We start from the raw sequence: 14,694 nt of genomic DNA on the forward strand, positions 1-14,694 counted from the left end.
TTTGCAAAATCAATTATTATCACAATTAGCTGGAAATGAGTTCATATAATTAGCTTCAATTCAAACAAAGAGATTTCTGCCTTTATTCTGCATACATTTTTCTTTAAAATTCCTGATTATTCACTGTAAGAAGAAACTTTTCTGTAACTGCTACTTTGCTAAAGTCAGTTTTCTAAGAAAAATTTTTCTGAATTTTTGATATAGTCCCAAATATCACCACTTTGTAGATCTTACCTAAAAAAGTTTAATGTATTTAATAATATGTATCTGTTTAGTTGAAATCTACAAACCGGTATTAAAGCTGCTTTGGAATCTACTTCATGAGTGTCTTCGGTAGATGGTCTTCTACTGATTTTTTCTGCTGAAAGAAAATTTAAAAACATAAAAAAGCTATACAACTGAAGTTTTATGAATACCAACTAACCAAACACAAAGTATTCCAGGCAGAGTATAACCTTCACAAGATAACTCAAACTTTCCTCAACACGCTGAACACAACAGGTACATGAGGCCCATAAATTACTTAATTTATTTTGAGTAAACTATTGTGAAAAGGCAACAACAAATGAGAGTATGAAGTAAAAACATATTTACCTCCCTTCTGTTCCCAAGTAACCCTGACTGGGGGCAGTAAAGATAATTCATTTCTTGTATATGCTTCCTAGGATGTTTGTATGTGTGTACACATACCCCTGCCAATATTTAACATAAATGGCAGGGAAATATATATGTCTTGAGGTTTTTGTTTTTTTGAACTTTAAGCTTAGAGATTTTTTTTTTTTTTTTTTTTTTTTTGGAGACAGTTTCGTTCTTGTTGCCCAGGCTGGAGAGCAGTGGCGCAACCTCTGCCTCCCGGGTTCAAGCAATTCTCCTGCCTCAGCCTCCAGAATAGCTGGGATTACAGGCATGTGCCACTATGCCCAGCTAATTTTGTTTTCAGTAGAGACTGGGTATCTCCATGTTGGTCAGGCTGGTCTCAAACTCCTGACCTCAGGTGATCCACCCACCTCAGCCTCCCAAAGTGCTGGGATTACAGGAGTGAGCCACTGCGCCTAGCCAGCTTAGAGATTTTCTACAGAAGAACAGAGATTTCCAATTATCTTTTGATGCTCTCTTTATTTCATATTGGATATACAGTAATGTATTCAAACAAACTCCTACTGATGGACATTTGATCTGTTTCCAATCTCTTCCTGTGATAAACAATGCTGCAATGAATAATCCTTTTCCCCAATTTATGATAATACCTTTGTTGTCATATCTTGTTTATCTGAAATGAACTTTAGAATTAAGCCTACTTCCAAAAAAAGTGAGGACATTAAGTTACAAATCAACTTAAAGAAAGCTTACAATTTTACAGTACAATAAAGGAAAACCTCAGAATGAAGAAAGGAAAATCTCAGAACAAAATGTGTATTCCAGGTGCAGAGAACAAAAAGACCAGACTGAGATATATTAGAAGACTCTGGGCAAAATGTTTTCAATATGATGAAACTGACAGAATACATTATATTCTGAATATCATGAAGAAATTTGGTTAAATATCAGAGAACCTAGAGTGTTGACCTAACCAAAACTGTAGCTATACTTGGTGGAAAAGGGTGAACAGGTGTGCATGTGTGTGTGTTCGTTTGTTCATTCGTTCTGGGAATACAGAGTGAGAAAAGAGTTCAATTCTTCTCTTCTTTAGTGGAAGGTCAACAGACATGGCCTAAAACTGAAATATGAGGATGCTGCAATACAGGTAGGTTGAGTATCATTTACCAGAAATGCTTGAGATCAGAAGTGTTTCAGATTTCTGTTTTTTCTTAAAAAAAATTTTGGAAGATTTGCACTATACTCACCCAGGAAAGCATCTAAAAATCTGAAATCTGAAATGCTCCAATGACCATTTCCTTTCAGTCAGTACTCAAAAATTTTGGATTTTGGGGCATTTCAGATTTTTGGATGCTCAACCCATATAAGCATACGAGCTCAAAAATAACATTTATGTTATCTTAAATACTGAGAATTCTTTTTCTTCCCTCCTAATCCTTCCACCATTTCTTTTTCTTTTCTTTTCTTTTTTTTTTTTTTTTTTGAGATGGAGTCTCGCTCCCATTGCACAGGCTGGAGTGCGGTGGTGCGATCTTGGCTCACTGCAACCTCCATCTTCTGGGTTCAAGCTATTCTCCTTCCTCAGCCTTCCGAGTAGCTGGGATTACAGGTGTGCAACACCACACCTGGCTAATTTTTGTATTTTTAGCAGAGATGGAGTTTCGCCATGTTAACCAAGCTGGCCTTGAACTCCTGACCTCAGGTAATCCACCCGCATCGGCCTCCCAAAGTGCTAGGATTACAGGCGTGAGCCACCCGGCCCCCTTTACCATTTTACTTGCTTTATTGCTCTGGCATCAGAAACAGTAACAGTCAGAATCCTTGTCTTGCTCCCCATCTTGGGCTTTCAATAGTTCACTATGAAATTTGATGCTTCGTGATAACTTTTTGTTGATATCCTTTTTGAGATTACGAATGAATACTGAATGTTAATCAGATACCTTCTCTGCAGCTGTTAAGATGATCTCATGATTTTTCTCCTTTAATCTGCTATTATCATGCATCACCATAATTATATTTTTGAATGTAAAGACAACTTTCATTCCTGGAATAAACCCAATTTGGTCATAATATGCATTGCTGAATTCAGTATGCCAAAGAAAAATGAAAGAAGTGATGGTGAGCTGGACAATGTAGTACTATTTTTCTTAAGGAACCTTTATAATTATTCAACTTTTCAAGGATGTGCATATATAACTTTGACTTATAAAAAAATTATGATATGGAAACATCACCACAATATAGTAAATGAAAAATTAATGGTACAAGGCAACATGTATTGTCTGTGACCTTTTGTGTAAAAAATGAGAGGTATAAGATTGTACTGTCATACATGATTGTATAAGCAAGAAACTCTAAAGGGTAGACAAATAGTGGTTACATGTGGGAACAGAGTGAGAGGGAAAATTTTCAGAGTGTTTGTATTTTAATTTTGAACCAAAAATGTATTATTTTTAAAAGTTAAACTAGAAAAATATGTTGAATAAATGATGATACAGATTAAAAGAGATGATACAGATGAACAGATACATCTGTAAAAGCTAAAAGTAGATTTATAAAAAGTTTTTCTATTCCATCTTTACAGAATAAACAATTTTTTAAAAAATATTCTAATAACATTCTAATGAATGCTAGGATTACGACTTATTCAAGGTTACAGTAACTATGGAAGACCAGAATTTTCATCTTCTGACTCCTGTACCATTCACTGCTCACGTGTTTGACAAACATAAAATACATTTATAAAGTGTAAATGAGTACGTTTTCTAACACTATTCATGTAGTCAAAATACTCACCTTGTTTTGAATGAAGAGGAATGGAAGTTCTGTGACAGTCAGTAAATCCAGCAAGAGAACTCACTCGTTTTAAAGTCTTTTCAGAAGTATTGTTATTCTGCAAATATTGTACATATATACAATTTGAAAACAACTGAACTAAATTTCAACCCATTATTCTAAGTAGTATAAGAGTCCCTTGATCTATTTAGCTCAATATGCTTTATTCTACCTGGACACTGATGGGTATATTATAGATTATGGTTATTTTCTTCAATGCCAATTTCAAAAACTGCACCAAAACACCTTATTTGCCTACTGTTCATAAATCCATCCAAATGAATTTTTTATAATAATAAAAACTCAGGTTGAGTGTGGTAGCTCACACCTGTAATCCCAGCACTTTGGGAGGTTGAGGCGGGAGGATCATGAGGTCAAGAGATCGAGACCATCTTGGCCAATATGGTGAAACCCCATCTCTACTAAAAATACAAAAATCAGCTGGGTGTGGTGGCACACGCCTGTAGTCCCAGCTACTTGGGAGGCTGAGGAAGGAGAATCGCTCGAACCCAGGAGGCCAAGGTTGCAGTGAGCCAAGATTAAGCCACTGCTCTCCAGCCTGGTGGCAGAATGAGACTCAGTCTCAAGAAAAAAACAAAAAACAAAACAAAAACAAAAAGCCTCATTAAAAAGTTGGAAAAATATACAAAACTGTGGAGAAAAAATGAAACCATTATGAATTCAAAGAAGCTATTATCTTACATGTATCTTGACACACTGATAACATTAATGGTGGGGGAACTATTTCCTTTTGGGGATCATGGTAACTTTCTTATTGATTTGTATGAGCTATTTATACAACAAGGTTATCTATATGCTTACTATCTGTCAAATTTCAATTTGTTTTTCAAATTTCTTTTGACTATGTTTTTTAGGTACTTAAATCTCTACATTTTCCCTTAATATTTTTCCATTATTTATGTGTTTGGAAAGCCCTGACGGCTTTACTGGCTCAATAAATACTGCTTTTTTTTTTTTTTTTTTTTTTTTTGAGATGGAGTCTTGCTCTGTCTCAAAAGAAAAAAGTTGTTTAAATCAAAACACAGCTACTGCTTTTCTGCTAACTCACAGAAACTTGCAATGTCTTGCTTTATTAAGGAGTACCTACCACTAAAACATTTTCAGCACATTCCTCTTTAAGTTCATTATTAAAAAGGTGAAATCTGTGGGAAAACTCTGATGCTTTACCTTTTCCCATTAAGAAATGTCCATTTATCCTAAGTTTTATGTCTTATCTATACCAAGTGCTTCACAATAGCAAAACAATACCACTAGAGGTGTGGCAATAATTTGTGTAAAGAAAATGTGATGAACTTAGGTTTAAATAGTTCTACATTATAAACAGCTTTACTAAAACTTACGAAAGTCCATAAAACATTTCATTTACCTATAAAATCTACTTCAATCCTATATGGATTACAGATATTCCATAAGTCATATTGCAATAATTATAAAACCAATTTGGTAGACAGCAGTCTGTTCTTCCTACTTCCTAGTCTCATTCCTGTTTTTCTTCTTTCTCTTTTTATCATTTGTCAGCTAAGGCTACCTAAGAGAACTTGATCCATTTATTTAGCTCTCTCTGTCTAAATATGCCATAATTAAAATGGCTAGAAAACACTACGAATTACAGTCTTATGAGAGGTCCACTGAACCTACACCTATTTTCTCCACCTTGCTGACTTTCTGACTTCTGCATATACTAAAGAGAGTTTACCTCATATTTAGGCATCTCTGTATACTCCATAATAACATTTCTTACATCATTCTGCTGTTCCTATTTGAGGTAAGAAAACTGTGCAACTATTCTCAAACTTAAAGGCAAATACAGAAAGGAAAAAACCTAGGTAATCATTACACCTCAATTTGCTTATAATAACAAATTAAATTCCAAGTTATCAATATCTGGTTGATATTGATTTAGTACAATACTTTAATCAAAATATATGATAATAAAAATACAAAATGTTACAATACAAAAATGCATTTGAGTCTACTTTTTATATGTAGGGGAGTAAGTAATATGGCCTGATAGCAATTACATAATTAACTTGGATCACATAAAAAGTAAATCATTCATAGAAACTCCTATGTCATTATCATTGACTTGGTTCTAGCTTTAGGAAAGGTCCTGTTTTCACTGTGTATGTCACTTAACATTTCTATAGTGTAAGTTCTTTAAGGGCTAGAGAAGCTTAACACCTTTCTAGGTGTTTTTAATTATCTTGGTGTAGCCACGTTACTACTCTTAAGGCTTTAAATAGCCACAATATATGATAGCAACATTTAAGAAATAAAACTAACTTGCAGGCAAGAAATACACTGTTTTTGCCAGCTGTCCTATATATTTTGAAACTTATTTAACAAACATTTATTGAATTATCTTGCATTTGTACATAATATACAGCTTCTTCCTGCTAGACAATAGGTTTCTAAGAGTCAGGGTCATGTTCTAATAAAACTTTTGGATCTGGGAAGAGTGAGCTCATTAAGTATTTAATCAGTGGAAAACATATGGGGAGAAGAAACTTTAGAAAAAGAAATGTAGGCCGGGCACAGTGGCTCACACTTGTAATCCCAGCACTTTGGGAGGCCAAGGTGGATGGATCGCTTGAGGTCAGGAATTTGAGACTAGCCTGGACAACATGGTAAATCCTCATCTCTACTAAAAATACAGAAATTAGCCAGGCATGGTGGCGTGCACCTGTAATCCCAGCTACTCAAGAGGCTGAGGCAGGAGAATCACTTGAACCCGGGAGGTAGAGGTTGCAGTGAGCTGAGATCGTGCCACTGCACTCCAGCCTGGGTAACAGCAAGACTCCATCTCAAAAAAAAAAAAAAGAGCTGGGCGCGGTGGCTCACGCCTGTAATCCCAGCACTTTGGGAGGCCGAGGCGGGTGGATCACAAGGTCAGGAGATGGAGACCACGGTGAAACCTCGTCTCTACTAAAAATACAAAAAATTAGCCGGGCGCGGTTGTGGGCGCCTGTAGTCCCAGCTACTTGGGAGGCTGAGCCAGGAGAATGGCGGGAACCCGGGAGGCGGAGCTTGCAGTGAGCCGAGATCGCACCACTGCACTCCAGCCTGGCCACAGAGCGAGACTCCGTCTCAAAAAAAGAAAAAAAAAAAAAGAGAGAGAGAGAAATGTTAAATAGGTGATGTTTGCTATTTAATTACTATAATTATGCAAGCTATTTGTACCTTTTCATGTTCCTCAATTGTTCGTTTTTTCAAATTGAGGACAGCTTCAAATATTTGGTATCAGCATGTTAATGATGATATCTGCTACAACTGTATTTTTACTGAAAAAACGTTTAATTAAATTTTGAACTAAACATCAAGATAGTAAAATAAAAAGAACTGTGGATGTTTTAATAAGGATTTACTTACGAATAGTATTTCTTTTATCTTGTTTGATGTTTCTTTAAACCTCTGTAAATCCATGCTATCTCTGTGTCCTTTAATAGAAAAAAAGAGATTGCAATGAGAAATTTTTATTTTTCTTCACCAAAATAATGGCATTGCTTAAAGTTTATAAAAACAATAGATTTATGCTGCTTTTCAAGTACATTTGATGGCTTTGCAGTCTCCTTTAGCTCTTTTGATAAATAAAATTGAAAACTGCCAAGAAGCTGGTGAAGGTTATAGTTCTTTGTTTTTTGTTTTAATGTGAGAACGAGTCTCACTCTGTTGCCCAGGCTGGAGTGCAGTGTCATGATCTTGGCTCACTGCAACCTCTGCCTCCCGGGTTCAAGCAATTCTGCTGCCTCAGCCTCCTGAGTAGCTGCAACTACAGGTACGCGCCACCAAGCCCAGCTAATTTTTATATTTTTAGTAGAGATGGGGTTTCACCATGTTAGCCAGGCTGGTTTTGAACTCCTGACCTCGTGATCCGCCTGCCTTGGCCTCCCAAACTGCTGGGATTATAGGCCTGAGCCACTGCACCTGGCCAAGATTATAGTTAAGTTTACACTAACGTTAAAAGCCAAAGTCCTTATAAAAGAAACCAACATGTGATATGAATAAATAGCTCGAAATTTAAAAGAAACAAGGGGACCAAGCATTTTTACTATTAATAAAAAATATATAAAAGTATTACATATATACGGATAATCAACCAAAAAGGAATGATTTATTCTTATGCCTATAACTTAAACAAGAACAGAAAAAAAATATTTTGGCAATAACACTTTAATTACCTTGAAAACTGTTTCACACACAGAGATTGTTCAGACAACATGTTAATAAGCCCATGAATAATCTCCACATTAAGGCCAGCCAGCAAGTTATTTAGGCACTGAACATGCTGATATTTACCGCTAGGCTATATGGAATTCACTCTGGATATATAGATACATAAATTTTCCTATATGATATACATGTCAAGAAAATATATATGATATAAACATATACCCCACTGGTAATACATTAAAAAACAGACTAAAATGCATTTTTAAAAATAAACTGGAAATTAGCTGGGTGTGGTGGTGCGTGCTTGTAATCTCAACTACTCAGGAGGCTGAGGCAGGGGAATCGCTCGAACCCAGGAGGCAGAGGCTGCAGTGAGCCGAGATTGTGCCACTGCACTCCAGCCTGGGCGACAGAGGGAGACTCTGTCTTAAATTTTAAAAAAAGAAATACATTTAATGTAGGAAAAGTTGTATATCTATGTATCTAGAGTGAATCCCATATAGCCTAGAAGTAAATATCAACACGTTTAGTGCCTAGATAACTTTCTAGGCTGGCCTTAATGTGGCAATTTTCCATGGGCTTATTAACATACTGTCTGAACAATCTCTATGCATGAAAGTTTTCACTAAGGTCTTTAATGTGTTACTGCCAAAATAAATACTGTCTTATTTAAGCTATCACAGGTATAAGAATAAGTCATTCCTTTTTAAAATGTTCTCCTCTGTGAATACATAAATAGGTAGACCATAAATACTAATTTTCCCAGTAGATTCCTAGATTTCCGTTGTTGTTCTGATAATAATTATTAATAGTGCACCCTTTCACTTTTAAAGTGTCTTGGTTTGGGTAAAAAAATTATATGGTTATCTATTTACAGGGCACTGTTCTTTTCCAGTTGATTCTAACCTCCCCTAGGAGGTTCTCCAACTACTTAACACTTAAGAATCACTTAAGTTTTCAACAGGAGTTGATGAAACCCAACTGAAGATATTCAAATTCAAAAGATAGAACCTAAAATTCCATCAAAGAGGTTATATGCCAAAATAACTCTTATAGCCTAAGTCAGTCTATTTCCCATACTTCTGATTTTTTTTTTTTTTCCCCATTTCATTTCTAGAGACAGGGTCTCATTCTATCACACACACTATAGCGCAGTTGTGTGATCATAGCCCACTGCAGCCTTGAGCTTCTGGGTGCAAGCGGTTCGCCTGCCTAAGCCTCCTGAGTAGCTGGTACTTCAGGCACATGCCACTGCGCCTGACTACTTTTAAAATTTTTTTGTAGAGATGGCGTCTTGCTATGTTGCTTAGGCTGGTCCTCAACTCCTGGGCTGAAGCAATCCTGCCTGCTCAGCCTCCCAAAGTACCAGAATCACAGATGTCTGATTCTTTTAAAAATTTTTATAATTATACTCTATGAAAAGATACTGACTTGTAACACAGTATGTGTTTTTATTATTTCTAAGGTGATAATTTTTATTTCTAAGGTGAAAAGTAATATTGATATACAAATATGAATTTGCCAAACTTACCTACAAATGCTCCAAATTCTATATTATCTCCTTCTGCAGCTTTAGAGCAAACAGTTTCTTGATCTTTGGTTCCTGTTTCCAAGTGGCTTTTGCAACTTGGTTGAGATGGTGTACTAACAAAAAATTTGGTTGGTGGGGATGACAGATGTGGTATGCTATTAGATGAACTGCCTAATTTTTGATTTTTATTAAATATTTTTAAGAGTTCTACCCCATGCAGTCTCTGTCGCAGTTCTGGAGGGGAACCAGCACTTGCGAATAAGGCACCAGAAGAGGAACCAGCCTCTGGAAAATTAAATTCTTTTCTCTGGGGTATTGCAGGTAAGTCTTGACCAAATATATTACACTGGGGATCTTTGTCATCTTTCATTAAAATATTACAAAGAAAAGGATTATTACTTTCAAGATCACCTTGAGGAACAGAGGAGCTAAGCGTATTTACAACACTATGCTTTTTCCATACAGAAGGTCTTACGGGACCATCATCAATAAGGTTTTGAGCCAAGTGTTTGGAAATGCTCAGTTCTCGGGTGATTTCATTATGAACTTTGCTAGCTTCCGACGCTTTCTGGGCAGTGAGTGTTTTTAATGTATCTACCGTCAGGGCTGAAAGATCTTGCAAATGGCCAATTTGAGAATCTAATGATTGTAATGATCTTTTTATGTAGTTGACACGATCTCCAACTTCTTTAATCTGAATGCACATCTGTTCCACTCTGTAGGAGAGAAATAAGCCTTTTTTACAAATGTGAAAAAAAAATGTAGAATTTTATTTTGTAGCCTCAAATAATAATGATAAAGAGAAAAATTGTACATGCATTTAAGCAAGATATAAAATAAGGTACAGTTATTTTTTTTTTTGAGACGGAGTCTCGCTCTGTTGCCCAGGCTGGAGTGCAGTGGCCGGATCTCAGCTCACTGCAAGCTCCGCCTCCCGGGTTTGCGCCATTCTCCTACCTCAGTAGGACTACAGACGCCCGCCACCTCGCTCGGCTAGTTTTTTGTAAATTTTTTTTTTTTTTTTTTTTTTTTTTTGAGACGGAGTCTCGCTCTGTTGCTCAGGCTGGAGTGCAGTGGTGCTATCTTGGTTCACTGCAAGCTCCATCTCCTGGGTTCATGCCATTCTCCTGCCTCAGCCTCCGGAGTAGCTGGGACTACAGGCACCCGCCACCTCGCCTGGCTAGTTTTTTGTATTTTTTTAGTAGAGATGGGGTTTCACCATGTTAGCCAGGATGGTCTCGATCTTCTGACCTCGTGATCCACCCACCTCGGCCTCCCAAAGTGCTGGGATTACAGGCTTGAGCCACCGCGCCCGGCTTTTTTTGTATTTTTTAGTAGAGGGGGGGTTTCACCATGTTAGCCAGGATGGTCTCGATCTCCTGACCTCATGATCCACCCGTCTCGGCCTCCCAAAGTGCTGGGATTACAGGCTTGAGCCACTGTGCCCGGCCAAGGTACAGTTATTTAATTATACAAGGCCTACCTTATGTTTAAGAAGGATCCAGTGCTAATCTTACACTAAAATGCAAGATTTCAAAAAATATTTTTGTTCCACAGGCTACTTACTCCAATTACCCCACATCAAAGTAACACAAAATAATGTATATACAGCTACATATACACAGAACTACCATTACTGTTACTATAACTATACCAAACACCATATGCTTCCAGAATGTAGCAAAGTCAACAGAAAAAAAGAAATACTGGCCAGGCGCAGTGGCTTGCGTCTGTAATCCCAGCACTTTGGGAGGCTGAGGCGGTCAGATCACAAGGTCAGGAGTTCGAGACCAGCATGGCCAACATGGTGAAACCCTGTCCCTACCAAAAATATAAAAATTCGCCAGGTGTTGTAGTGCACGCCGGTAATCCTAGCTACTCAGGAAGCTGAGGCAGGAGAATCACTTGAACCCGGGAGGCGGAAGTTGCAGTGAGCCGAGATTGTGTCACTGCATTCCAGCCGGGGCAAAAGAGCGAGACGCTGTCTCAAAAAAAAAAAAATAATAATAATAATAATAACAGTAAAAGAAATCCTGTAAAATACTGAGGATAGTTTTACTTTTCTCCCTCTAAACAGTAAAGAACAGTAACTCTTCTATCTTCTGTAACTAGGGTAAAAAAATAAGACTGACCAACTGACTTATATGAAGTATTAATAGAACTGAACTATCTTTCCAATATATAATGTAAAACTATAACTAAACTTATTGTTTGACAAAATAAATTTAACAATGACCATTTAAAAGAGATATAACTAATAGATCCCATTTTGACATATAATTGATTTTAACTTTCTGAACCTTTCGAAAGTGACACGAATTCTCTCTTCACTCCCAGAATGAAATTTGTCATCTTTTTCATTGAAATACATCTCAACACATTGCTCTTCAAAATCATGAAGTTTCTTTTGATCTTCTTCTGTTAAAAAAAGTTCTATGGGAGGAAAAGAAGAAAATCAATGAAGAGCTGTCAAGGTATCAACTTTAGCTCATAATTCTTATGAATTATTCAGGGTTTCTAAGACTACATCCATCATCTGCACTTTTTAAACTTTTACTTCTATGCTTCTAAAGCACTAGACAAGTATCTTTCTTTTTTGCTTCACCAGTGTGATGTCAACAGAATACAATCAGGTACTTCCTCCTCCTCTTCTGATTTCCTTTTCCTATACAACATCCTTCCCCTGTCTCTCTCATACCTCTCCCTCACGTATCTACTCAGAGAAATTTAAGAACCAATTTGAAAGTCCCTATACCATTTTAAGCATAATTTGACACAGTACGATTAGTCTCACACACACAGAATATATTAAAATTGTTACTGTTTACAGAGCTGTAAAAATGGTTTGTAGAACAGCAAAGAAGTTAGGTTTACACTACCATTTTAACAGAAACAGAGATGCCATTCTCATAACGAAGTTTAATGTTAAATCCATTTCTATAGATATCATATTGCACTTAAAAATTCCTTTATGTTCAGGCAAATTTAACAGAAGCCTTTACCATAACATTAACCCACTAAGTCATTTTTGAATAAAATCAATATATAGCCTTCAGTGTAAAACTAAGAAGTAATACAATGAAAATGTTTGCCTTAACACAGTTTACTTACTTGGTCCATCGGAAGTCTTATCTTTCTTTCTTCTCTTACATATGCAGCAAAACAGAGAAACTATATGGCTAAGAATGATAAGTGGAGGAGGCAGAACTGGTTTCTCATGATAAGCCATAATAAAATGATAACGCTGGTACTTCCATACAATATTGGAAATTGCCTTCACTTGTAAATACACATTGCTAGAGAAATAATGAAAAAAAATAAAATAAACTTTGCTAATCATCTCTTTTTTTTTTTTTTTTTTTTTTGAGACGGAGTCTTGCTCTGTGCCCCAGGCTGGAGTGCAGTGGCGCGATCTCGGCTCACTGCAAGCTCCGCCCCGCCGGTTTCACACCATTCTCCTGCCTCAGCCTCCCAAGTAGCTGGGACTACAGGCACCCGCCACCTCGCCTGGCTAATTTTCTTGTATTTTTAGTAGAGACGGGGTTTCACCGTGTTAGCCAGGATGGTCTTGATCTCCTGACCTCGTGATCCGCCCGTCTCGGCCTCCCAAAGTGCTGGGATTACAGGCTTGAGCCACCGCGCCCGGCCTGCTAATCATCTCTTAAAGTTTTAAATACTGATGATTTCATTGTAATTCTGTACTAAATAAGAATTCAAAAAAATATACTTCTAACAAAACTAATAGCAAACGAGAAACTGGAAAAGATTAACACTCAGCAGAAAAAAATAATTTAAAAAATTTAAAATATTTCATGTAAATGTGTAAGACATAAGAAAATACTCAATCTTATTAGTAATCAAATAAGTGCAAATTTTAAAAAACAAAATCCTGGCTGGACATGGTGGTTCACATCTATAATCCTAGCACTTTGGAAGGCCGAGAGGCAGGAGGAGTGCTTGAGGCCTGGAGTTGAAGACGAGCCTGGGCACCATAGTGAGACTCTGTCTATTTAAAAACAAAAAAGTCAGCCAGGCGTGATGGTGTATGCCGGTAGTCCCAGCTACTGTGGAGGCTGAGACAGGAGGGACTGCTTGAGCCCAGATGGAACAGCCTACAGTGAGCTGTGATAGTGCCACTGCACTCCAGCCTGGGCAACAGGTTGTCTCAAAAAATAAAATAAAATAAATTTTTTCATTTACTATCAAACTGGCAACCATTAAAAAAACTAGTATGGGTAGAGAGTTGAGGAAACAGGCCTATTTAGACTTAAATGCAAAAAGCCCTAAAAGTACATATACGGAACAGCCCTGCTTTTAGAAAAACATTCTAAACAAGCAAGTTTTGCTCACAGATTTAACTACAATGTGTTTAGGAGAAGAATTACAAACAATCTAATTGACCAATATAACATACTGGATTGAAAAACTATGGTCTATATCATGGAGTATCAGGTAGCCATTAAAAACAGACTGGAGAAGAACATTTGTTTATCTGAAATAATGTTCATGATGCTTTGCTTAGTTATAAAACAGTACATAAAACATAAAAATAGGCTAGGCACTGAGGCTTACGCCTATAATCCCAGCACTTGGGGAGGCTGAAGTGGATGGATCACATGAGGCCAGGAGTTCAAGTCCAGCCTGGCCAACATGGTGAAACCTCATCTCTACTAAAAATACAGAAAAAATCAGCCAGGCGTGGTGGTGCACACCTGTAATCCCAGCTTCTCGAGAGGCTGAGGTGCGAGAATCGCTTGAACCCGGAAAACGAAGGTTGCAGTGAGTCAAGATTGTGCCACTCCAACCTGGGTGACAGAGGGAGACTGTCACCCCTCTGTCTCAAAACTAAATAAATTAAATAAAAATATTATTTTTGAAAAGAAAAATGGCTTATATATATTTGCAAAAAAAATGATAGAAAGGTGTACACCCAGATATTAACAGTGGAATTATGGATGAATTTTCTATATTGAATGCATATTTGTTGGCAACCGAGGAAAAATCCCAGATGACGACTAAATTTATAAAGAAAACTGCATGTTGAAAGATAATCAAACTTAAAATTTAGAACTCATTTGATTAGGAAAAGCATCTCCTATTTGTAATTTTTCAAATATACTTTTAGTAGTTTAAGCCAATATAATTTTTAGATTTTAAGTTCTATAAATTTCCTTCAAAACATATAGAATTGCACATTAAATCATCTTATAATAATAAGCAATTGAACAAAATTCTTACTTGAAAAATGCAATAAGAAGATTAACCATAATGATATACTGTACAAAGAGGTAGACTGCTTGAAGAAATGGAGTCAACCAGGTCCCAGGACCACAGATTTGAGGGATAACAGAATCATTTGCACACACTTTAAAAAGAAAGAAAGAAAAACACAAAAACAACTTAAATATAGTAATTCACCAGTAACTGCTATTCATCAGTGTTTCTGGTTATTTATTTATTTAAATTAAATTTTGATTATGTACAAATCTGTTCCACAGATTCCAGCAAAAGCCTCTAGGCAGGGAGTCATAGGAACCCCA

The 14,694-nt window shown here is 36.7% G+C and overlaps 1 protein-coding gene across 6 annotated transcripts in view; it reads right to left on the minus strand.

Moving 5' to 3' along the window:
* Positions 1-14,694, minus strand: part of TRPM7 (transient receptor potential cation channel subfamily M member 7) — a 119,993-nt gene that overhangs the window by 20,131 nt on the left and 85,168 nt on the right. For 3 of the 6 annotated variants that reach the window (XM_077939403.1, XM_028850914.2, XM_077939402.1), the window contains 7 exons: positions 14,393-14,519; positions 12,266-12,450; positions 11,455-11,587; positions 9,155-9,870; positions 6,823-6,890; positions 3,394-3,490; positions 291-358 (listed from right to left, as the gene is read on the minus strand). In XM_077939403.1, the coding sequence (XP_077795529.1) occupies positions 291-358; positions 3,394-3,490; positions 6,823-6,890; positions 9,155-9,870; positions 11,455-11,587; positions 12,266-12,450; positions 14,393-14,519 (1,394 nt within the window). Of the gene's footprint in view, positions 1-290; positions 362-3,393; positions 3,491-6,822; positions 6,891-9,154; positions 9,871-11,454; positions 11,588-12,265; positions 12,451-14,392; positions 14,520-14,694 lie in introns of all 6 variants that reach the window. The other 3 variants (XM_028850915.2, XM_028850913.2, XM_077939401.1) reach the window with 1 other exon arrangement.

The sequence above is a fragment of the Macaca mulatta genome, chromosome 7, assembly GCF_049350105.2.
Source record: "Macaca mulatta isolate MMU2019108-1 chromosome 7, T2T-MMU8v2.0, whole genome shotgun sequence".
In the NCBI taxonomy this organism is placed as follows: Eukaryota; Metazoa; Chordata; class Mammalia; order Primates; family Cercopithecidae; genus Macaca; species Macaca mulatta.